Here is a 25376-nt window from a genome sequence, read left to right on the forward strand (position 1 = left end):
AAGAAACTGAGTTTTGGTAAAATAGTTCTTATGTTTTCAGGATAAAACATCTTTTATTGAGTGCAACAAACAGGGCAGCCATTTTTAGTAAAAGGATTTAAAAAAAATCTCCAAGTAAAACATCCCCAACCCTTACCAAGAAAAAAGACAACTTGTTGCATATCACATTTGTCCCGTGGATATTTGTTTGAACAGTCTCGTTTTCTACACAATTACTACCAGCTTTTGTACTTTTGTCATTTCGTTTTCATCACCCTTGATGAAAATGAGCTTATCCAGATGGAAACAAGCTTCTCTATCTACTTTCAAATGTTGGTTTTGATGTGGTATTTAATAAAAGTATTTAAGTATTTTTAAACATAGACAACTGACTTATCCTTGCTGCAATAGGTAAAGGATACGTAAGCCACCAAGGAGAGTTCTCACATAAGGGCATCTTATTTAGCCTCAAAAAAGGAATGAAGGTCCGACACACGCTACCACGTGGGTGAGCACCGAAGACCTCCTGCTGTGAAAGAAGTGAGACACAGACGGACAAATGCCGTGTGTCTCCATTTCTATTGTAGAGAGCTGGAACAGGCAAATTCAAAGAGGCACAAAGTAGAATAGAGATGACCAGGGGCTGGAAGGAAGGGTGAGGGGAGTTATTTTTTAATGGGTACCTTAAAGTTTTTGGTAGGGATGATGATGAACAATTATAGTGGTGATTAGGAGCATAACTTTGTAAATGTATTTAATGTTGCTGAATTGTACAATTACAGATGGTTTAAATGATAAATATTATGTATCATTTGTGACAGTGAAAAACATTTTGAAAAAGAAGGTAAGAATTCTGACAAGATCTTACAACTGAGAACCAGAAAGTTCTAGCCTCTATTACTGGACCTGATGCCTGTATATGTTCTGGTTCAGCAAATTTGGAAAGTTCCTGTGTGGCCTTCTCTCATTAATTTGGTTCATTCCATTGATAAATATTTATTTAAAAACAAGTCATGGCATATCATTTTAGATAAAGTGAGGACTGGAAAGGTGAGTAAGGGAGCCTGTGGGACTGGGAGAAGACAGCCATATTCACATATGATTAAAATACATTAGAAAGGCTGCAGTAGAAATGCAATGAATAGTGGTGGGAACGTTGGAAAGGTGGTTCCTGAGGGGATCAGGGCTTCATAGAAGAGTCAATAATTTATCCGGGTTTGAACTTTGTGAAGGAATTGGTTGCTTTTTGTATTTCAGTAATATGCAGTGCATGATCACTCATATTTTTATGCCTTGGGATCTTGGATCTAAGATATTTGCAGGCTTTTCAAATACTTTGTGGTTTTTTTCCCCCCCCGAAGGGTACCAGCGAACTGGTTCCTGGAGGCATGAAGACATGTTGGTTGGTTCTCTGTTCTGTTTTCTAAAAAGTATATGCAAAACAACTTTGAGAAATAATTCAAAGTAAATGAGACACGTTCAGATCTCTCAAAGAGTTTGTAATCCAATAGGGAGATAAGGTAAAGACAGCTGGGTGGTGTCTTAAGGAACAGTCAATGTGGGATGGCTGTGCAGAGAGCCTGGAGAAGTGACTTCGGGGGGATGGAGCAAAGCTTCATTGGGGAGGTCTTTGCTCTTTCCCCTTAAGGCTTTGTAGAATTGTGGTAACTAGATGTGAATAAGGTCATTTTATTTGGGTAGAAAGATAGGAGCAAAAGCATAAAGGCAGCAAATACTTAGTCCTATTCAGGGAAGCAGTGGAAAAAGCAAGCCCTTGTAACCTGAGGCAAGGTTACAAGGATCTCCAAACTTTCAGTGTTCTGCTTATTCTAGGAGCCCAGGAACCATGATTTGTTACTGGTAGATTTGGAAGAGAAAGGCTAAAGAGTCTTCACACCCATACTCGTACATGGGATGGCAGAGGAAAAGGAGAGCAAAAGTGGTGATCCAGGCACTGGATGGGAATACAGTGAACTTAGAAGCATGACATAGAAGAACAAGTTTGGAGTCAGTCAGCCGTGGGTTCAAATCCTGTAACCAACGTATACTGTGTAGACTTGGCCAAATTACTCAGAATTGCTGAGCCTCATCTCCTTGTGTGACAAATGCGGATAATAGTGTCTTTATGTGGGATGGTCCTGAGGATTCAAGAGAATGGGGTGACACACATACGTAGACTCCAGATGGCCCCAGGCGATCCCTAGGGTACCTTCTGAATCTGAATGTCTGTGAAATAATTTAGAAGTTTTTCCTGCAAATATAAGTTATTCACGTAATTGAAGTTAAAATATGTAACTCATATATTTCTAGACAATTAATACAATGAATTTCAAGTATCAGTAAAAACACCACTGCCAAAATAGATTCTTCTGGTGCAGAAACTTAGAATTACTCAAATATTTTGGAAGCTGTGTTAACCATTTCAGTCCTGCGCATTGCCATTTCGGCTCAGAACAATGTTTTTAGGAAATGGTGTCTTGTCGGATCTAATCTAAGGTCCGTCTAATTCCTTTTCCTGATCAGAGCTCTGAGTTAGGGTTTTACTCTGTGTGGTGTATCCCTTTGCTAAGGTGACTACCGGCAATATTTGAAAGTGTGAATGCACATTTGAAAATCTCTCCCATGCTTTCCTTTAGAAATAGTCTAGATTGTGGTACCTTGTGTCCCTACTAGACTTTCTGTCTTTAGCCAGTTTATGGAAATCTTTTTCTTCTAATTGTTGTTCAGGCGAACCTCTTAGGTTTTCTGTTTGATGATGACATTATTTGTAAATGAGGTCATCTCCTTTCTGACGGCTGTATCCTTATTTGTGTCTCCTGACCTAGAGATAAATATGTCAGGATGACGATGGTGGTAGGAATCGATAGATGGTATTGGAAAGTCCTCTAGTGTTTTGGTATTTAATATGATATTGACATTTAGTTTGAATCCCATAGCACCCTTGTTCTATTTTTCCTGTCACCTGGCTCATATTATATAGAAACTTTTGGGAAACTGTCTTTTTCCTATTGAATTCTGAGCTCATTAAGGACAGGGTCTTTTCTTATTCATCTCTATATTTGCAGGATTAGCACTGAGCCTGAACAAAACAAGCAGATATTTATGGGAGGCATATATAAGTAATTTATCAGGGCTCAATAAAAAGATCCTGAAGACAATAATTTCCTATCACTTAGGAAATTATAAACATCTTTTCAGAATTTTGAAGAAGATTCACCGTTAAGCAGTCATCTTAAAAAATTTCATTTAAAATTAGTATCTTGAATACTTGTCTTTTTTGTGATTCTTATGTAAGAAAGCAGGAAGGAGATACAATTTAAAGCTCTATCCTACTTGTAATTAAAAGAAATAGTTTTGAAAGCCTAAATTTTGACTAAATTCTTGGCTCAAGTGTGAATTCTTTAATTCTTTTTCTAACTTGTATGCTTTCCAGCAAACATATAAATAAGTCAATCCAGGAATTAATATTATAAACTAATTGGCTATTTTGTACTTGCCTATGCAGACAAAAAACAAAGGTAATATTTATGTTGATTGTATTTGAATCAAGGTGTTGGTATTTTAAAAACGATATGTACCCTAATGCTGTATAATCCCCTTTTCTTGGTACGTCCCACTTTAGTTTTTATAGATTTGTTTGAAGTAATGTTTTGTCTCAATGTCATTCATGTAGACAATCATTTAAAAATGGTGGGATATGAGATGGGACTGAATAATGTGAAAAACACTCCTTATAGGTGAGGTAAGGAATTTCAGAGAATAATTTGCAGAACCTTTATGGCAGAAGTCATATTTATTGAAAAAAATTAATATCTTTGCTATAAAATTTGTAACAGGAATATTTACTGAATGTTTATTTGATGCATAAACCTGAATATTACATACCAAGTACAAGACAGTAGCACTAGCTTTTCCTTTATTTACATTTTATGAAAATCGTTATGCAGTCCATGTTAAAAGAACTTATGATGGAGAATTGTTACATTAGAAAAATAATATTCTTGATAAAGCATTCTCAAGGAGTCCAATCACATTTTCTGCCTCTTCAATAAGGCAAAAGTCCCTGGAATAGCATATAACTTAATTTACAAAATACAATAAATGTTCAGACACATATTCAAGTTTTCTTTTGGTATGATTTTTCCTCACTGTAAAATTGCTTTTTATTTTTATTTTTGTTTTTATTTTTTTTTTTACTAAAACAGAAAGACTTCCAGGAAAATGTTGAATGATTTCAGCTGTACATTACCTATACAACTCTGTAGCCTAGCGACACCCATTGGTACCCCATCATTCACTTTAAATATTTTGCTGGGTTAGCTATTCTCAAATGTAGCCTATTTTAAGATTTTGCCATCATCACGACTGTGGAATCGTTGGTTTTCATAGGAAGCAGACCTGTCACAGTATGAAGCTCTGTTTTAGGGAACTGGCACACAATCACATTGCCACTCACGGGAGCACGCCACAGATGTAACCGAAGCCGGGCCCACGCCGGACCGGCCCCAGCCTCCGGGGCTCACACTGCACAGCCCAGGCCCCGTCAGGCCGTTTCGTTACCAGAGACTTGTTTGCTCGTCACAGTTAGGTCGTTTTAATTCCTTCAAAGGCACACAGCTTCCACCTTTTCTCCAGCGTCGCTCCCACGCCTGTGAATTCCTGTTTAAACATGCGCGGCAGCCGCATCAGAAGCATTTCGATTTCGTTTGCAGAAATCTGTTAGACAGGAAGAAAGGTCACTTTCGGAAACAAGACTCACCTGAAAGGAGGCAAGGGGTTGGGTTAGGATGCACTTTCCCAGGGAGATAAATGACATTACTTGGCTGTCAAGTAACGTGCTTAGGAGAGGAGCGCCGGTCAAGCACTGGACGGGGCTGTCCCGGTCTCAAGAAGCTGGCGGGTGGGGTGGGGGTGGGGGACAGAGGGGCGCGAATTCCCGACTCACCGTTCCTATGGATGCCTAGCTTACTGGATGGTGCCCTGCCTGAAAAGCACTCCCCACCTTGATGTGAAAGGACATAAGAATGGGCTTTAAGAGGGCGGAGAGCAGGTTCCTCACCACTCCTGGTGCCCTCCTCCTCTTTGACAAAGGGCAGCGCTTTTATCTAACTCAGTGAGGGTCACAGGGCATATGGGTAGATTTCTGGCCACCCTAGCTTCTCTTTCTTTAATTTTCACAGAGACCAGAAGACCATAAAGGTTTAGAAAGAAATGAAAACCCAGAATCTACAACCATGAAAGTCTCAACATCCATTCTTAAAATCCAGGTAGGTTTAAAAAAATCTTTAAGTAATCCCTGCACTCCGTATGGGGCTCGAAATCAGGACCCTGAGATCAAGAGTCGCATGCTGTTCCAACTGAGCCAGCCAGGTGCCCTTCCAAGTAGTTTTTTCTTTTTTTAAATTAAAAAAAATTTTAAAAGATTTTATCTGCTTATTTGAGAGAGAGAGATATCAAGAGAGAGCATTGAACAAGGAAGAGAGGGAGAAGCAGGCTCTCCGCTGAGCAGGGAGCACAACATGGGACTTGATCCCAAGACCCTGGGATCATGACCCCAACTGACTGAGCTACCCAGGCACCCCCTCCCCCCGGTAGATTTTTAATGCGCTTTTTTTCTTTTACCAATTTTTCTTTATTACATACATTTTTATACCAATAATTCATTTTACCTTAAATAAAAGGCAAATCAACCATAATCCTTCTGCTCTAACATAGCCATTGTTTTTGTTTTCATGTCTTTGTTTCCCAGCCCCATGTGCTTGCATGGGGATCTCATATAGCAAGGTGGCTAAGACCCTGGAACCAGGGGGTCTAACATTTTTGTTTGAATCCTGTATCTACTATTGTTATGAGCTAAATGACTCCAACCAAGATAATTCATCTCTCTAAGCCTCAGCAAATGGGAATAACAACATGTAATAAGGATGTATGAAGACTACTGGCTTAGCATAGATTTGGCACATAGAAATGTTTAATGAATCAGACCTATTATTATTTTTCATGGTACAGTCACTGGATAGATACCATTTTAGAGTCTACACTTTCCATTTAACGTTTAAATGTTAAATTTATTTAACATTTATTTTAAAGAAAGACCAAATAGACCAGGAAGTCAAATCAGCTGTTCATTTAACGTTCACATGGAAAAGATTTCACATGATATATTCAGTATTCCTATTGATATTCCTATTTGCCTATGACAAAAAAAAAACACCACCTTTTGAGGCAGTCCTGAAAGTTGAAATAAATTGCATTCTAAAATTTTTGCGTGAATTATTTTGAAATCTGAATGCATTTTCCCACAAAGCCATGTTAAAGAGATTATTAGATTGCTAGGTCAGCTCACAAAAGCCTATTAAACAGATTATTAAAAGGTTCATGTGATTTTAAAACATTTCATTTCAATGAGCACTGTGCAGAATGCCTTCACCAGCATCCTCATTGCATTGTCACAGCACTCCTATGAGATACATAGGGCAAAAATGTTAGGATGCATCTCCATTTTATAGTCAGGAAAACAGAGTGAAGTACAGAGGGTTAAGTGCTTTTTCAAAGACAGAACTGGGAAAGAACCCACTGCTCGTGTCTGGGAACTCGGCATTGGTATGCTTTACGTGCGCCGCATGATTTCAGCAAGCCGTGGGTGAAGAACCGGGAGTGTAGTGCTTTCTTGAGAAATATCAATCACCTGGGGTTCCTGTTAAAAAACTCAGATTCCTTAGCCTCGTCTCTGGAGACTGATTCAGCTGACCTGGGGTGTAGCTCATATACTCTACTTCTGATAATCACCCCAGGCAATTCTTCAGATCAGGCATATTTGGGTTAAGAATGGGATTTTAAATCAGACAGGCTTGGATTTTAATCTGGGTTAGGCCAACCTGTGTAACCATGGGCAGATCATTTAATAGCTGTAATTCTCCGTTTCTTCAAGTGTATAATAGAAGTAATCTCTTCGCCTAATCGTGAGGATTATACATAAAATGTAACACGGTGCCTGGCACAAAATGCTTTCTCTCTGTATACATACTAGGCAATGCTGATAGCACAGGACACTCTGTTATCAAACTTTCTGTGATGGGTGGGCCAAGCTCTGTGCTCCTACGCTAATGCAAACAATACTGAGAAGTGTGTGGTCAAACCCAGTTTTCACTTGGTCCAGAGGCAGTTTTCTGAAGCCAAGTTATCCCCTTAACCTCCTTTCTTTCCTTCGTAGGAGGATGGCACAAGGCGTCTACGGTAGGCTCCGGTCTCCAGTCCATTCAGGTGATACCCCTGAGACGAGGCGTCTTTCCCAGATCAGACAGAGCCATGGAGAAGCGGACAGACCCCCAGGTTCACAGCCAGCCATCACAGGTTTGTTTTCAGGACAGCCCTCACCTCCCTTGAAAAAGTAGGGAAAGGAGCTTTGTGGTGTTCATTAGGAAGGAGAGAAAAAGCTAAATTCTTGAGAGTATAATAAAGGTCTGATATAAAGCTAATACCTGTGTAGGAGGCCAGCTAGGGTCAGGGCAGGCAGTGCCCCCTGGCAGCCCTGTAGCTGATTAGAAGTCTGACAACTCGTAATTTGTGAACACCTTGTCCTCGCCAGACTTCTGTAAACTACTTGTTAATTCTCGCTGTACTCTCATAAGACGGAGTAATTTACAAATGAAGCTGAGGTCCGGATAGATGAGGTACGGTCTGCAGGGTAACCCCGGCACTGAGTGTGGAGCTGGGCTGCAGATCCAGACTCCTTGGCCTTGTTCTCGAACACTGATGCCAACTGCCACAGGGGGCGGGGGACTGTGGAGTGAGCACTGGAAACAGCCCTCTTGGTCACTGTCTCCCTGTTGGGGGAAGGGACCCATGGGGAAGGGGTCTGTGTACTGGAGGGCAGGTCTGTGATGAGTAAGACCTCAGGGTGATATCAGCATCAGTAACAAACGGAGAATTCCCAACTCATACACATTGCAGTGCTAATACTTGGGTGCCCCCACAGAAACCCTTCACCAAAACAGCAAGCAAATCGTGGGGAATCTTGTTTTCCTTGATGTCTTTTGACCCGAGGCTACACTTGAACCATGGAGGAAGCTGGGTAGCATGCTGGAGGAGAGAGGGAGCTACCCCTTGCTGAGCCCTCACTGTGGGCCAGGCACAGAGTATGCAATTCATGCGCATTATCTCATCAGAAAGCTCTTCAGGCCAGCAAACACACTCCTCACTTGCTGGAAGAAAGAAATGTTGAGGGAAAACATCTGGAATCCAGTCATGGAATGACCATTAACCAGCTTCATCATCTTGTGTGAATCTCTTAATTTCTTTGGGTGTTCCCTCATTCGTAAGACAAGGGCATGGGAAAGAAGCTCACTGAATGTTCTAAGAGCTTGGATTTGAGTGCTGGCCCCGCCATCTGATAGCACTGGTCTTTGGGCTAGCTGTTGAAGATTCATCTGACCACTAGGTTGTGGGCAAAGATCTCAAGCTGAGAGAATGTGATCGATCTCCTGTGCACTTTCAAGCACAAAACAAATGGCGACCAATACTCAGTAGTGCTTGCTGTGTGCCGGATGCTGTCGTGAGGGCTTTTCATATAGTAAGTCATTTAATACACATGGTAACCCCTAAAAACCCATTTTATAGAGGGTAAAACTGAGCCACAAAGATGTTAAATAAGTCGCCCAAGGTCCCACAAATAAGAAGTAGTGAAACTGGGATTTGAAATTTTTATGATTACTTAGTTTGGATGACCAATTAGCCATTCCTTGGATTTTGACAGAGACAGAAATTAGTATAATGGAAATCAGTGTCCTGAAAAGTAGTTAACGCTTGGTTGCCGTTGGTAGTGCAAGGTAACTGCCTGAGTGTGGACAGGGATATGTCACGATTATAGAACAGACCACCTCAGATGAACTCCTATCTGAAATCTCCATTTAATAAGGCTCTAAGATGAATTCTAGAGCATTTCCTTAAAGATGTTTTGTATCTCATGCCAGAAGAAAGATCAAGGAGAAACTGCTTTCAAGTTAGTTTGATGGTTTTTAAAACTTTCTCTACCCTGACAAAATAACTTTGATGATATGTCACATTTTGGGATTTTCGAGACAAAGAGAGAATTTGTCTTTTTTTTTTTTAACCCTATGGCCAAAGAATTTTTACTTTACAAATATTTTCATTTACTTTAATTCTGTTTTCTCCTCCTCCTAAATAATTTTTCAGCTCTATGTCATTTTGCCTTGGCAATATCCTGTGTCTTCCTACTGATAATTTCTTGGTTTTGAGATCTGAAAGAGTCATGGAGTCACCACATAAAACAAAGCAGCTAGACCTCACTGGCCGAGCTCAGGGTGAAATGTACCCATTCTGTCATCAGCTGTGTGGGGTTCCCGTCCCCAAATCCATTCTGAGGTCAGGGCTTCTCTCTAAGCGCCTGTCTGTCCTAGATGGAAGCCACTGGGGGCCAGGGAAGGATGTGCTCACGCAGCTGGTGAGTGAGGGGCTAGAACTTGGTGCAGGGCTTTCAATGCCAAATCCAGCCCTGCTTTCACAGCACAGGGGCGCTGTGAGCAGAATCAAATACACGTGGTTAAGAGACTTCTGGTGGCACTGCCATCTAGGTTAGAGACATGTGCTGTGCTTGTACAATCTCATTCAGCCATACACCATGTATTTGGTGCTCTAGAAAGAAGGGAAGATCGTCCTAGATGGGATGCTTTTATTTCCCGCTTACTCAGCTAGCTTTTGTTCCAGGAAATTGGTGGTCTGTATATTTTCAATCTTTGATGTTGTCAGTGGATCCCTGGCCACTTCTGTTTTGTTTAACATTTTCTAAGTCTGACATCTGTTCTTTTAGAAAGGATTGATTTGTTCTAATTGAGGGGAAAAAAAAAAAAAAGATGAGAAGGAATAAAGGCTCCGTGTAACCAAGGGGCTTGTGTGCTGGTAACACTGCAGAGGTAATTTGTAAGATCTGCTTGATTTATTTTCTGATTTGCTGACTCCAGCCCAAGCCCACTGCCTCCTTGCCAGGCCTCTAAGCATGTATATAAATTGACACAAGCAGACATAAATCAATTTTATTATGGGGATGGTTGGCTCCATGTCCCATATCAGTCAGGCAAGAGAAGCAGAGTGATGAGGGGTTCTTGTTTGAGGCACTGAAAAGACCTGGCATAGGCTTTGTCAAGGCTGGAGAGTCAGAGAAGCCAATTGCAAAACCAGATTTCCTTCCATAGGATAAACTGACTGTTGGCTTTTAGTGCACACTGAAGCCTTGTTCATTCTTCATATCCCTGCACAATGCATGGCATCAGCACACAGACACCTTGCAGGGAACTTTTGCAGAGAGAAATGTGGAATACGGATGGAGAGGGAAGGGAAGGGAAGGGAGGGAGGAATAAGGAAAGAAGCTAAATAAGTGAGGAATCAGGAAGACAGAGGTAAAGAACTAGAAAGAAGAGGAACAGGGAGGGAGGGAAGGAGGAAAAGAAAGAAGAAGATAAATAGAAGGAAAGAATTAGGATAAAAAGAAGGATCTGGATGAAAAATGAGAGACGGAGAGAAAGGAGGGGAGAAGGGGGGAAGTGGGGTGGCGTTGGCGACAGTACCCCAGAGGGAGGTGTGAGAGTGAGCACATACTCAAGGGATACCTCCTGGTAAACATGGCTCACACGGACTTTGCCCTTTTCCAGGGTCTGTCCCACTGAAGATCTGCCCACCCAGTAATAGCACTTCTTTAGTTCATGTCTGATTATCCAGTTATTTCATAAATATTCTAGCATTTCCTCGATTAGACTACAAACTTTCTGAGAGCAGTGTTCTTTCTTAGGTTTCTTTTGTGCTCCAGACATCCCCTGTTTGTTCCTGGTCCCTGGGACAGTGCTGGGTTCACGAAAAGCAGTGAATTACCCCAGCATTCACTGGGTGCCTGGTAACCATGTCAGTTTCTCTTGCTGTGCGTGAGCAACTTCCTTTTTATTCTTTATGTAGCTAAATGGAACTATTGTTTACCTCCAATGCTTCATTTATCATGTGCTTTCCAGAGGTGTTGTCATATCTGAAAAACACATTCATTATAGCCTAAGCAACAGAAAACTCACTCACTCATTAACATACTATGACAGCTGGCGATTTAGGAGAACAGTGGAATATACATAATACCGAAGATTTTTCAGAGTTGTGGGGAGGGACCTTACAACCCCACTGAGAACATTTCACCTGCCCTTCCTGCCTAACCAGAGTCTAGGAAAGCATGCTCTCCAGTTATGGCCAATTTGAATCTCCTTGGAACTGACCAGATATTTTAATTTTGTGTTTCCAGAGGTATGCTTTTAGTACAGACATGCAAATGGCTTGCCTCTCTGGTGGGAGACGAATGCGTGCCTATGAGCACCCAAGCCTGTCGTGAACAGTGGTATCATGGCAGGTCTTTGTAAATCCTCCAGTATCAGCGGCCATGTTATGTTGAGTCTGGTTTTCAGAATCAAATCTTCTACTTGGTGGGCCTAGGGAGGGCTATACATATGTAGAGGGGGCAGCCACACATGCTTGGGAGAACTTATGTCCTGAAGAATACATAAACTGGGGAAAGAGCAGAAGAATCCCTCCTCTTGACTGTAACACAGCAAATACTCCTCTGCTAATGATCAAGTTGGGACTTTCTTGCTGCTTAGGGTCCGCGAGTAGTTTTGAAGGGCTTGGGCTGACCTGGGGGGAACCTCTCTGTATTGATCGGATAGTGCTGCCTGTTTTGAAGAGTTTACTGCCTGCACCCAGGGCACAGTTTTTGACTCGGCAAAGTTTTAGGAAGTCCTCTTCCCCTACCACCCTTCCTCTGCCTTCCTCTGCGTGAGGCTTGGTGATGTGGTCATCCGATCACATTCTGCTACAAGAGGGCTCAGTGAATGAGACTGGGTGGTTTAGAAGAGGCTGAGAAGAGAAAAATATGCAAATATCATTATCAAGAGCTGGAATAACATTTAACTGGACAATGGCCTATTACTGGGCTACACAGTTTTAGGAGCCATGTGCAATTCACATGCCCAGCATAATTTAATTCCTGGCTCTCCTTCCATTTCTAATCATTCTTATACTCATATGTGGCCTTTGGGGAAATCCTAATAAAATCAGCTCCATTACAGGCTGGATTGATTGAGCCTGCTTTCCTTGCTCTCGTCAGCACTGGGACAGGCAGAATCTAAATGTTATTCTACAGTTGTCGTAATGGTGATGTTGTCCGATGTCAAACTGTGCTGTTCTAACTGGAATTTCAAGAAAACCTTCCCTACTAGTATCAGGAAGCCCTCCGTGTCCTGGAGGCTAGACTGAATCCATTGCCTTAGTGCAACATTAACTGAAACTTGGTGGAGGCCTGGTGACACACAAGTCCTTCTGATTAACGGGAGGCAGGCGCCCCAGGCTGCTGCACTGGAGCCTCAGCGTCAGCGGGCTGTGGTGGCTGCAGGGTGCTGAGCCTTCTGGCAGCTGATACAGGGACAAGGCCCTGGTGGGCACTTCAAGGGCAGACCTCTCATTATTTTGTTTTCTGCCTAAAGCCCTGAGGATATGGAATTCTAGTATAGAGCAATAACTTGGTCTCTGGATTAAAAAGTCTAAATATCCTTTCAGCCTCACTGGGATGGAAAGAATATTTGGTCTAATCGCTGGCACCTAGGAGTTTTAGAGCACTTTTTCTATATAGTTCTTACTTTAGGCATGAGGAAACAGTGTGACAGCTCTACTGAGCATTTCATTCAGGAGATGGAGGGCTGTCTGGGGAAGACCCCGTGTGTTTCCTCTGTGAAGGAAATACTTTCTTCATTATCTTCTAAAATAAAAGTACCAGTCTGAGATAAAATGGAATTTCCTTTAACTGAATCCCTTCCGGAAAGGCCGATCATCTAATGGCCAGAGACCAGGTGTGAGAATTCTCTCCTCAGAGATTACTGAGGGACACCACACAAATTTTGCCTGAACAAATGGAGGATGGGACACTCTGTCCTGAGAGTAAGAATAGAACAAGATAATTAATAATTTATGACCCCCGCCAGATGATTTTACAACCCCCACCCCACACACACAAACTCATGTATATACTAAAACAACAACTGCTTCCCAACAAAGGCTTCCCACTTGGGATTTCCAGGAGGGGAAGGAAAGCAATGTCAACAATACAAGGGAAGGATAACAGCAACAACAGGAATAGTTTCTTGAGGTTACTCTGTGCCAAGCCACACTAGTGAAAGCAGTATTTCAATTTAATCTTTCAGGCAAAGGAAGGGCTGATATTAAGAATGAAATAAAGCAAAGAAGCCCTTCAAGAAAGCTTAATTTCAACAAAGTAACACCGTACAGCTCACCCTTCTCATTTTATCTGAGTTAATAAGCATATTCTATCCCTCCCTGTCAGTGACACAGGAGGCCACAAAGAAGGTAATAACATGAGTGTAAACTTTCAGAATCTTATAATCTCCTCATCCCCTTTCACTCCGTTTTAGTCTACCCGATTACCAGCTGCAAGAGAAGAAAAGGGCACGAATCTCTGTGACTGAAGAATACTTTTTGTTCCCAATGATTCTCTCAGAGGGGAAGTATAAGAGCCATTAGAAAGGTTAAGCAGTTGTGGGATCATGAGTTGGTAAGATCATTTGACGCAAATTGAGAGCACAGTGTAGTCATTTAACTGATACCGACCACTGAAGATTTAGAATGGCTTGTATGTGTGTAGTCAGGGTCACGGAACCGGGGGCCGGGGGCCTGGTCCTACACATTCCATGCACTTTGCTGCATTCTATACAGGAGCTTATTTCCATTTTCCCTCCCAGCAGGACCTTTAACAAGCTACTCAGTGGCGGGCTTCAATTCTCTGCTTCTGGCTCCACCCCTTTCCAAGGCTTCCCCCAGCAATACTGCTTAATGACATGGCTTTATTTCAACAGGGGCCCCTCTCATTGTTCACCGGAATTTGATACATAAATTGATACACACATTGAGCTCTTTTGTCCTTTCTCTTTTAGAACACAAATACTGCAGTGGGTTAGGAGCATAGCTAATTTGCAGACAAGGCAAAATGAGCCTCAACAGAAATGAAGAGTGCTGTCCTGACTCTGGGTGTCACCCTTGGGGGGCACCGCTGAGAATAACTCTGCGGTCGTTTTTTTCCATTTAGAGAATAATGCTGAAAAACAACCATTAATACCATTTTCTTGAGAGTTGTATCAGATCTTTGTGTTATTTGAGGTGATTTTCCCTCTATCGTGTGGAGTCCTTACCACAGAATCCTGTGAGAATATGGTCTCAGGATAATGCCCCATTAGCCACCCTGACCCGATTTCTCCCTGTTTGGGGAACTTTCAGGCCAACCTGTAATTTTCAGTCCCTCATATGCTTTTCAGAGTAATTTGGCATCTGCTGAAAGTCATTGTCATTTTAGATAACTGCTCTTCTTTCTATAAAGACAAAAGCAAGTGAAAAGAAGACCGCTATCTGCCCAAAACGGAGGTCCTTGTGGAGAAGTACTGATAGATCTCCAAACGCTGCTACATCCCCGTGTGGCTCACGCACGGTCCGCCTGCAGCCGGCGGTCAACATGCTAGATCTTGGCAATGCGAGTCCCCTGGAGAAAGAGAAGTTACCTTGGAGTCCAGCTGCTGCATGTATGACCAAAGATACTCTATATTGGCTCCAAAAGGATGGACGTGAAGAAATGTGGATATGATGCCTGAAGTAAAGAGACAAACATTGGACATTACTGAAAGGCAAGTAAGAGTCTGAGTCAAATAATGTCACCTAGCGCCACTAATGCTTCCATCAGCCTGCGTTACGGTCTCACCATTTTTAACAGTACTCAACAAGCACTCAGTAACAGTCCATTCTGAAGATGGTCATAGTAACGTGGCAAACAGAACACTCTAGCTCCTGGAATGATAGTAGTTAGAAAAACTAGACTCAGAGATAATATATAGATGAATAAAGGTATTTCTAAACAAAGACTCTTGGAAGCATTTCAACTACCAATTTTATGCTTGATTTACCAATATAAAATTATAGTTATTGGGAGGATAAAATTCTCTTTTCTTTCCCTCAGTGGACTTTGAAAATGGCTCATACAGCTGTGTCAGAGATCACACAGCCTCTGATTTCCCTGATAATTACAGCTGCTAGTTATGAAAAGTATTTAGTCCATATTTCCCCTAACTGCCACCGAAGGAAGCCCAGATCCTCTCTGAAACCTTTATTTCCCCCCGATTGTTGCTGCTGTTTAAACAGAGCCAGCTCACTCTCTCCTCCTCGCTGCTGTAATTTACAAGATCATTTTGAAAGGCCCACGAATGGATGGTTTGGCTGGAGTCTGATTATAAATCAGAAATCTTTTCCATTGTGAAAATCAATTGTCAACATTGTACTGACAAATGAAAAGCTGGGTGTTGGTGTCAGGGCTGAAGTAAAAGCATTTCCTTTCTGTTCTCCCTGCTCCTATATCCAAAATCTAGACCCCATAGATTGTATGCTGCTGTTTGTTAGGAAACTGTGTTCAGACTGACATTTTTTAGTTCTCAGTAGGCTTCAAGATGAATTAAATCTGAGGATAAGCCCTCACACTGTTTATTGGGCAACTTTGATACTTGAGAGCCAAAGGTCAAAAGAAAGACACACACTTGTCCGACATGCAGGCGAGCCCTCAAGGGAGGTCGTCCTGGGACTTGCAGGGTGACCTTGGATTGACTGGGATAGGGTCTCATGGCCTCCTGATCTCCTGTGTGATGCTTGGGACGCTCTGGGATGAGTGTCAGTGTTTCAAGGAAAGTTCCCAGTTGAGCCTTCATCTGAGGACGGAGAACCGAAGGTCTAGCCCATGCTCTCAAAGACCTGTCCTCAGAACACTGCTTGTATGAGGTTTATACTGGTTAACAGAGAAATGAGGAAGATGGAAATAATTATTTCTCCATGATGCTAAAACCTCAGTTTTCAGAGACTGACCCCGTTTTTCTTGAGATACAAAGAACTACCATTTTATTCTGAAATTATGTTCTTCCTTTTTTGCTAAAATGCCCTTTGATGAAATAATGGCCATGGTAAAAGGTACTAATGGTAGTTTTAATATCTTTAAGTGGTGAATAGCTATTTTAATATACTTAAGTAGAACTGTTGTGTCCCCCTCCTACCACTGTTAATTTATATTTTAATTTTACAGACCTGGCAACTACTTTCCTGTGTCTTTGAAATTCTCAAATCTGGTGAGGTGGCACTGTAAGTGATTCTTGAGTTAAAACATAGAAGCTCATGAAGGACTTACTTAAAAAATAAGTTAGAAGTATTTAAACAATAACACTTATTTGCATTTAGTAAGTGGGAGAGAGGGAGGAGAATTCTTAAGGGGAAACTCCTGTTGCAGGATGGTGAACGGGGTTCTTCCTGCTGTCTCAGGCTGAGGACAAGTGGCGCTATGTCCACTAGTTTCCATAGGGAGCCTCCAACAAATGGTAGGCAGACCCTTCCCCCCACCTCCCTTAGAAGACGGGGGAAGAATGAATAGTCACCTGTGGCTTTGTGAGAAGGCCAGGCTGTTCCTTTCTTCTCCTGGCATGCAGCTTCTCCCAGGCAGGGAGGGGCCCTCCAAGAGAGTGGCTCCTAGAGCCAGGAGGGGTGCTGCAAGACAGGGGCAGTCGTCTCTTCCTTGGTTGGACATCTGATTATTAGGCAGCGGACTGACATATCAGCCTTTGGGGTGATATGGATGTGTGTGTTTCCCATAGGGTGAGGGGGCATCTTAGAAGGTAGAGAGGTTTGAGCAGTCTTATGAGTAAACTACCCCAAGGGCACCAGCAAATAGAGAAAGACATTTTTCATATTAAAATCTGTACTGAACAGAGACTCCTCACCATCTTCTAGATAACCCACCGCCTCTCCTGTAAATATCCATGGGAGTGTGATGTGAAGTTAAATGTCTTCGGTAGAATAAATAGAATGAGTCAGAAGAGGATTGAGGTGGGGGGGGGGCTGTGGGCCTAGGAGATGAAGTGCTGAAAGAGGAAGTTTAGGGATACCAGTCATGGGAGGACCTGGAGTGGCTGCTCTTGTTGCCTCTGTGATGTTGGCGACCCTCTGTGTGCAGACTCCCTCACTGGTTACTCTCTGTCCCCCAGGCCCAGTGTTGGGAATATAGTATACGTTTACAATAAATGTGTATTGGATGAATTTATCCTCTAGAAATAAGACTAGCCAGTATACTTGTTTAAAAATTTCTACTGTTCTATTGATATATGGGGATACATAAGAATCTTAAAAATTGCACAGTACTAACCAATGATGTAGTAGTCTTTCAAAAATCAGGTAACTGCGAGGCATTATTCACTGGAGACTCCTGCCCTTAACTCATCCACTTTATGGATTCAGGACAGAGCAACCTGAATGTTTTGGGCATGGAAACTTTTTATTGAAACTCTTTTGCTCATTAAAGTAAGAAGAAAATGCTAGTATGATTTCTGTATATCTTTCTAAAATCAGATTAGAAATCCTGACCCAGACATGAATATCTTCCCTTAGGGGAGGGTATTCAAAAACCATCACTGTGGCAGCTGTATTAATAAGCCGTTAGCTTTTCTTTGAAAAAAATTGAAGAATTGCCACTAGATTCATTTGGGGCCAAATAGGTAGTTAAATAAAGGCTTCCGAAGCTTTTCCTATGGATGGCAACTAAGCTATTCAGTATTGCTAGAGATACAGCAGAAGTGGGAAACATTAGTCATATCCTCCCAAGTACTGTGCCCCTCCTCTTCCCTACTCCCACCCTCCCGCTGCCCATCACAGTGTCCTCACAGAAGCATTAGTCATGCCATCTGAGAAAATGTAGTTTCTAAGCCCTGGTTTTGGACTGGATTCATGGGCAGGGTGAGGTGGGGCTTCCTGAATAATCAACCAAAGCCTCTTTGTAGCTCCTTTAAAAGAACTAGGATAGTTCCTGAGAATGGAAAAAAGGACAGATGTAACTCATAATCTAATGAACAATTCTACAGACCCCGAAACTGGAGACTATTTTATGGTACTCTGGGAGGGACCTGAAAGCTTGGTTCAAAAACACACTAACAAATTGAGGGTGGAGAACTTAGCCATTACTGACCTGGTGGGTCTCCAAAGGGATAGACGCACTCATTGGTCTTGGCTGTGTCCATGGAGAAGCAGAAGTCTCCATATTTAAAGATGGGTTTCCCAACCAGGAAAATACAACTGTAAGTAGCTAATTTAAGAAAATAAAAAAAGAAATAGAGGAGGCTGTCTGTACTCTTGAGCTTCCTGCATATTTCAGGGCCTCAAACACAGCTTTAGAAAGACATATATATATAGACAGAGCAGCTCTGTGCACCCTGTGGCAAACCCCTCATTAGGAAGGCCCATGTAAACAGGCACCTAAAAAAGCATTTCGAGCTCTCTCAAAATCATCGAGTTTACTCTCATGTTTAGACTCACTAAGACCAAGGAAGCAGCAGCATTTAAATTAGCCAAGTAGCGATAGATTTTTACTGCTTCCTTCACTCTTCTTTAAGCATTTCCCTAGCAGCACTCAGGTGCCAGGGTGCGAGGGACACAGCGCTGCACAAGACAGACAAGGCTCCTGCTCCGGGGGATTTATATTCTAGGTAAGTTACACAAGATAAACACAGAGTTTAAAAATAAAGGAAATATTTTCAGATAGTGGTAAACATAGTGAAGAAAACTTAACAGGCTCGAGCTTGGTGGGGTGATGATAAATTTTCCTGTGTCAGATGGGAAGGAGCCAGCCACGGACAGCCTGGGGAAAGAGGATTCCAGGTACAGTCAACAGAATGTGCAAAAGACCTGAGGTGGAGATGAGCTGGCAGGAACAAACTTGGCTGGAGAGCAGTACGGCATGCGTTTGGAGGTAGGCAGGGAGCCAGATCACTTAGGGCTGTGTATGACAGAGTACGGGGCGTGTATTAAATTCTAAATATAGCAGGAAACCAACAGAATGGTTCTAAGTAGGGGCATGATATGATCTGAATAATGTTTAAAAACTTTCATTCAAGCTTCTGTTTGGTGAATAGATGAAAAGGAAACTGGGGGAAGTGTCTGCACAAGACCTGAAGTGGTAAGTACTGATTTGGACCAAAGAGTAGTGGGCATTTAAGGTAGAGCTGGTGGAGCGCATTGAGTGGTAAAAGCTTGGGAGGAGGAGTTCTTGGTATTTGGCTTGAGCAGCTGGGTGGTACCATTATCTCAGCTGGGAACACTAGGGGAGGAGCATATTAGGGCAGAGAAAAGGGGGAAGGAATCAAGAGTTCTGTTTTGGCCTTATTAAATTTGAGATGTCCATTAGCATCTAAATGGAGATACCAATGGCAGTTGGAGATGGTCTAAATTTGGGAGTCAGTGGCCACATAAAGGGATTCGAAGCCAAAGTGCACATTGAAATTAGGTGGGTAGAGAAGAGGCCTCAAGACTGAACCCCAAAGAAGCCCAAAATTTAGAGGTTAAGCTGAGGAAAACTCATCCAAGGAATCTGAACAGGAGTGATCAGTAAGAAAGAATGGTGGCCTGATGGCTAAGAAGGTATTTCTGCTCAGAAGATGTGGGGAGTCAACTGTATAAAGTGCAGATGACAAATGGAGGGAGTTGAGAAATTGGCAACATGAAGTCCTCTGGTCACGTTGACAGGACGGCTTCAGTGTGAGGGTGCGAGCCATCTTGGAGTGGCCAGAGAGGGAGGGGCGGAGGGGGAGTAGAGGCTGTGAGTGTGGACGGTGCTTTGGAGAATTATGCTTGGATGGGGAGCAGGGAAATGGGCTGTTGGAGTCAAGACAAGTTTTCCTTCTCTTTTGTTTTCAAGGTATGAGATAGTCTAGAGTTCGTGTTCCTATGCTGAGGGTCTGAGCATCTGCTTACATGTAACATCACTGCCTCAGGGACAGTGCGGCTTTCCTAACAGTCCTTATAGGTGACAGAGTAGTGAGCTGAAGAACACCCTCTAATCAGACCTCCTAACTTCATACAGTATGAGGAACTAGATCCACAGCGGGTGAGTGATTCACCCGGTGACTCCAGTGCCTCCATCTGCCCGTACCGAGAACGGGCCTCCCCTGCTGAGGGCTGTTCAGAGGTGATCAGGTGCTGTGGTTTGTCACAGGGCCAGTCCACCCCACTCCCTTCTTTTTCCTTGATGTACTCCTGTTTTAAAAAGTTTATTCGCTACTCGTTGAGAACAAAATAACAGTTTGTGTATTCATTTGGTCAGATGGAATCCTACCAGAATAGACTCCTTTCCTCAGGCTGCTTGGAGTTTCACTCCAAACTCTCTGTGTCAGCTTGTAAAGTCCTGGCTCACATGAGCTTTCCCTACATCCACACTGGCTAATGGTCTCCTGGGAACTTCAGAAAACCCCGAGGCCTGGCAGCTTACGGGGGAGAGGGCCTCCCCGGAAGTTCTAGGAACCTCAGCTCTGCAGAGGAACAGCTGTCTCTCTAGACGGTTCTGTCTTGCTGAAAACCAAGAGAGGCCTGACCAGAAGCCATCCTGAAATGTTCTTGCCTCTTGCTGCAGCCTACGATGCTTCGTGGACACTGATCTGGAGAGGCAGCCAGGAGGATGCTGTGTGAAATCTGGGTTTCCCACTCAGCCACGAGCCTACTGTTATCTGTGAGCAGCTGCGGAGCGCTACAGCGTTTATGGGAACCGGGGAGAGGCGAGGCTGTGAGGGTAGCAGACAGACCCTGCACTGTGATTGGTCTCATGCTTCTCGGTGCGCTGGGATTCTAAAAAGCTTTAATTTTCCAAAAAGCAGTTCCACTTATCTGGTGAGTATCATACTTGATCTTGTACAGTTAGTTTGGTTTTTTTGATTTAAAGAAAAAATTTAAAATGTGTGTCTTATTTTAACTAAACCCCTGAGACTATATCCGGTCCCTTCAGTACTTCATTCCTTGTGTCTGAAATGGCCTTGGCAACTCCCTTATCCTTCGGAGAAACTCTGTGCATCCTTTAGGATTCATTCGACTGTCCTTCCTTCTAACAAGGCATTTGTAGTGTAAGTAGCCCTTTCTCTGGGTTTCTGATTTTAGTACAAACCCTATTACATTGTCATTAACTGCTTTCTCACTAGTCTATGAACTTCTTGAGGGGAGAGATCATCTGATCACTACCATCGGTGAACACAGGTTTGGGCATATGGCAGGCAAGTAGTTTTCAAAACATGGTCCCGTTAGTTCCTGTTTAAGTATCACCTCGGATGTCAGTTTTACAATAAACACAATCTATGTGTGTGTGTGTGGGGGGGGCGGGCAGAGATTCTGCCTTTAAACAGGCTGCCCAGATGATTCCTTTCCACAGTGAAGGCTGGTAATGTTATAGTAGGCTCTTGACAAATGTTTGTTGATTTATTGATATGGACATTTGTGTCTTGGAAACAAGATTTAGGTCAATGACTCATTCTTTATGGTCAGCAGCTTTCAGAGAAGCACACACTTCCTAGATTACTTTTCTCAGGTGCAGCCTAAATACAGCCTCAGCTCCATTCACTGAAAACACCAAAACGTCACCATTTAACCTTCTTTAAGTGTATTTCTCTACATTCCATTCATCTGCTTCCTAACACCCATGTATTGGGAGAATGTTCCTGTTCAGATAGAGACTGGTTGGGTGCAGATGCGTGAACTGCTGGTAATGATGGAAATGGGGGTGGGGGTCGTGCGGACAGGAAGAGGGTCCTGGTTCGCCATAATATGTATGTCCTGATCCATAGAGGAGTCAGGGTGATCTGTAAAGAAGTTTGCCTTATCATTGTCTGGGGGGAGTTTTGAAGAATAAACAGAGTTTTTGAGAAGGTTTTGACTATGTCTGGATGGGATTTACAGTGATGACTAGCATTGACAGGGTGCCAATCAGCGCTGCTAGGACTGGAAATCTACTTTATTAGAATTACTTAAAAAGAAGGAGAAGGTGGGGTGATACAGACCCAGAGCTATACTGTTAGTATCTCTTCAGAGCTACCTGCCTATCAATAAAAATCCTTTTGATCCATTCTTCATAACAATAGCCAGTGGTTTCCAAAACTTTGGTCCTAACCAAAAAATATTGCCGTAGGCCAGATGTGAAGTGGACTAGGAGTTCGGGCTTAGACGCTGGGCAACATCAGGCTGACCTAATGTGTAGTTACCATGAGTTGTGAGCTGTAAAACAGTCCCCTGTATTGCCCCCCATAAACATGTAATTCTTTTAGGTCTAAGTATATGTTAACCTGTCTTTGCAAGGATTGATTATAAAAATAATCCAGAAACCACCATAATAAAGTGCTTTCTAAAGGCCCCTCTTTTTAGCTGAGTTGGAATATAGCACTTGATCCCCATTCCTTGTCAAGCAGAAAGTTTAGCAGAATGGTTGAACTCTCAAGGGACTCTAGCCTTGGTTTTATATTCTCTGTATATGGAATCTATTTGAATAGCTTATTTCTCACTCCCTGCTTCTCTTCTAGGAAATTAAGATTTATGCCACTGTGCATTTTTATATAACATTTGTATGTCCCAAGAGGGTGTTATCTGAATATATTTGCATATAGCATATACTCTAGGTACCCAGATGTGATGAAGATTTTTGCTATGCTCCTGGCCTTCTGGGCTCCTGACTTGGAGCAGGCTCAGTACACCCTCTAATATGGGTTTAATTATTCCCAGGGAAGATTCTGAGGAGATTGCAAAGAGTATTCGTGACCTCTCCAGACGAGAAGTCCAGGGCACTCCCAGAATCATTCTACCTATAAGTGTTCTTCGGGAAAGAGTAGCCCCAGCACCAGAAACTCCTTTCTCTGTCTAGCCTGGTCCAAAGTAGTTTGGGACCCGTATTCTGTCATTCTGTCCCTGTGACAACACTTAAATAGATTCCAGAAGCTGCAGGAGAAGTCTTTTTGGTCTCAACATTCAGGTTTCTGCAAAGTATGGATGGCCAAACTCAGCAGAGAGGCCTACTTCACGGCAGGATCCATTTTGTCAGTCTTAGAAACTCTTTTCTGCCTTGTCATTCCTCTTGATGATTACTCTCTTTCTCTGACGACAAAAGCGTAAGTACCTTGGTTTTGCGGGGTGGGTATGGGTGGGGACACACGTCTGTTTTAAAATTTCCATTAAGTAGAGTAAGATAAAATATCAAGGTTGAGAGGTAATGGAGAAATGAAGGGCAAAAAAGAAACTCTTGAGTCTCTAGCCTCCTTTCTACCTAAACATTCTCATAGATTGCTCAAAAGGTGTGTCAAATGCTAATATAGGTAAACCAGTTCAAAAGACCAAAAGTGAGGGGAAAAATCCTGGAAAATTTAGAGTTGGTTGTGCCTGCTTTCTATGGAAGATTTCGACTTACTAAAACACTTTTGAATTTTCTAATACTAAAGACCTCAGCAAAGGTAACATGTTGTAAATTATCTATTCCCGTTAACCTATGTTGTGTAAAGCATGTCATTTCTTAAATTTTGAGGTAGCTGATTGAAAAATACGTGTGTGTGGTAACTAACTAATTAGGAGACACTGTAAGTGAACTGTGTTCTCCAAGTAGAACATACAATCTTGAGTGAGAGGCATGAAATTAAAAAAATGGAGACTCATTCCCATTTTTTTTAAGCCTCAAGTGGTCTGTACTATTCACGCTTAGAGAAGGAACGTTTACTGCTGATCATCCTGTGCTTTGTTCATACCCTGAAATCGGGGGGAGACCACAACTTTGTCACACTGAGCAAAAGAGAAACAGTTGTCAGCGTTTGACACATTTTCCAGTAGAAGAAAAATCCACTTGCCAACTACATACGGGTTCATTTTGGGTTCCTGGAACTGATCACACATCAGCATGTCTTATGAAACTTGTGCATGGCACGTTATTACAGCTGTTTATCATCAGAGAGAAAAAAAATAATTGGTTTCCCTTGGAGTATCTCTAAGTTGATGTCATAGTCAATAACCCTGTAGTTGAAAAATCTATATATGATGGATGACGTTTGGACTATCTTGAATTTAATTCCTCCTGTGCCAGCTTCTACAGGCCATGGTGTACCTGTCATTTTGAGGTGAGTACATGCATTATTTAGAAAATGCATCCAGGTGCTACTTCTGCCAGAATACCAACTATAGAAGAACAATTTGTCTCACACGTGCAACAGCCTCATTCTTCACTCTTAACTGTGCCAAGGAGGAGCCAGTTTAGACTTGGAACCCCACGCCAGGGTCAGTGCCAAGGCGCAGCCAGAATCAATGCTATGCATCACAGAGAGAGGAGGACAGCGTCTCCTCCTCTAGAGTGAGGACTTTAGAGACAGCCCTTAAACATACCAGCTTCAAAAGTGGAGTCCCAGGCCCATCAACAACACATCCTCAAGAACTCTTCCTTGTGAGAATAAGTACTACTCTGGACCTGCTCATGAGGACTCTCAAAAAGAGACCAGTTAGAGCTTTGTCTCTGGTCCAAAACAACCTAGAGGTATGTTGGGGGCCAAATAACAGTAAAATTTTTCCCTTCTTTCCCCTTCCTTAGTGGCCAGCTTGTATTATTGACCTTGGTTAAATGGATCCAGACTTGGGCAGGGGAGCTGGATTAGCCCAGCAGTGGTAGTCCAGATATCCCTACATCCTCACCATTACAGGGCTGACCTCAGGATGCAGCCTCTTCTGAGTCTGGGGATCTGGCCTGATTTGGAACTTTTGGACTGGAAGCAACCTGGCCTTCAGTTGGAAGCGATGTGTCCAAATTTTGGAATTCAGATTTGTAACATGTGAGATGCAAAATAATCTGTCGTCTTGTATTCAGTTTTATGTCGTATGGCCAGTTAACTTACATGGTTACAGAAGAGCAAAACCCCTTAGTTTGTATGTCCCTAATCTGAAATATAAGTATAATATAATCTCGACGAAGTTAAACGTACCTCTGACCAGAAGGCAAAGCTGTTTCAATTGTTAACAGGTTGGAGGAGAATTACTTTAATATTATTTAAGACAAAGGATGAGGAAAACAGTTTCCTTACCGATTAGCAGAGCTTCTTTCTCTGATTTTAAGCCTTGGCTTCTTTTTTCAATATTGTTCTCTCGGTCTTGATTGACCAATGCGACTGTCAACACATTGATTTCCTATGAGGTTAAAAAACAAAAACCATAGAGGCGTGCATGTAGACTTTGTGCATTTCAGTAAAAGCCACCAGGTCTTTTCAACTCTGTAAAAAAAAGGTCATCACTTCCATTTATAACTGAACATCAACTTTTATAAGTGATTGATCTATGTGCCCAGCAATAGAAAAGTAATACTAAAACTTAGGTTGCTAGCTACTGCTCCCAGCAAACCAAATAACCAGGCAAAAGTGGCAGATTTGGCATGAATTATCTTAGGTTTTTGTCCATGTTTTGATTAAACTCTGTTAGCAAAAACTATTTGATTGTAGCTA

At 42.4% G+C, this 25376-nt stretch overlaps 1 protein-coding gene and 1 long non-coding RNA gene across 2 annotated transcripts in view; one reads left to right on the plus strand and one right to left on the minus strand.

Annotated features, from left to right (window-relative positions):
- Positions 1–3763: 3763 nt before the first annotated feature.
- Positions 3764–25376, minus strand: part of ENOX1 (ecto-NOX disulfide-thiol exchanger 1) — a 238732-nt gene continuing 217119 nt past the window's right edge. The window contains 3 exon segments of the mRNA XM_045796762.2: positions 3764–4695; positions 14589–14674; positions 24963–25065. Coding sequence (XP_045652718.1) covers positions 4564–4695; positions 14589–14674; positions 24963–25065 — 321 coding nt within the window. The 3' untranslated portion in view covers positions 3764–4563.
- On the plus strand, positions 4938–14595 carry LOC123791815 (uncharacterized). Its single transcript, XR_006779501.2, has 3 exons — positions 4938–5246; positions 7193–7332; positions 14411–14595. It is a non-coding gene; the product is annotated as an uncharacterized LOC123791815 (long non-coding RNA).

The sequence above is a fragment of the Ursus americanus genome, chromosome 10, assembly GCF_024610735.1.
Source record: "Ursus americanus isolate L20-20 chromosome 10, mUrsAme1.1.p, whole genome shotgun sequence".
Lineage (NCBI taxonomy): Eukaryota > Metazoa > Chordata > Mammalia > Carnivora > Ursidae > Ursus > Ursus americanus.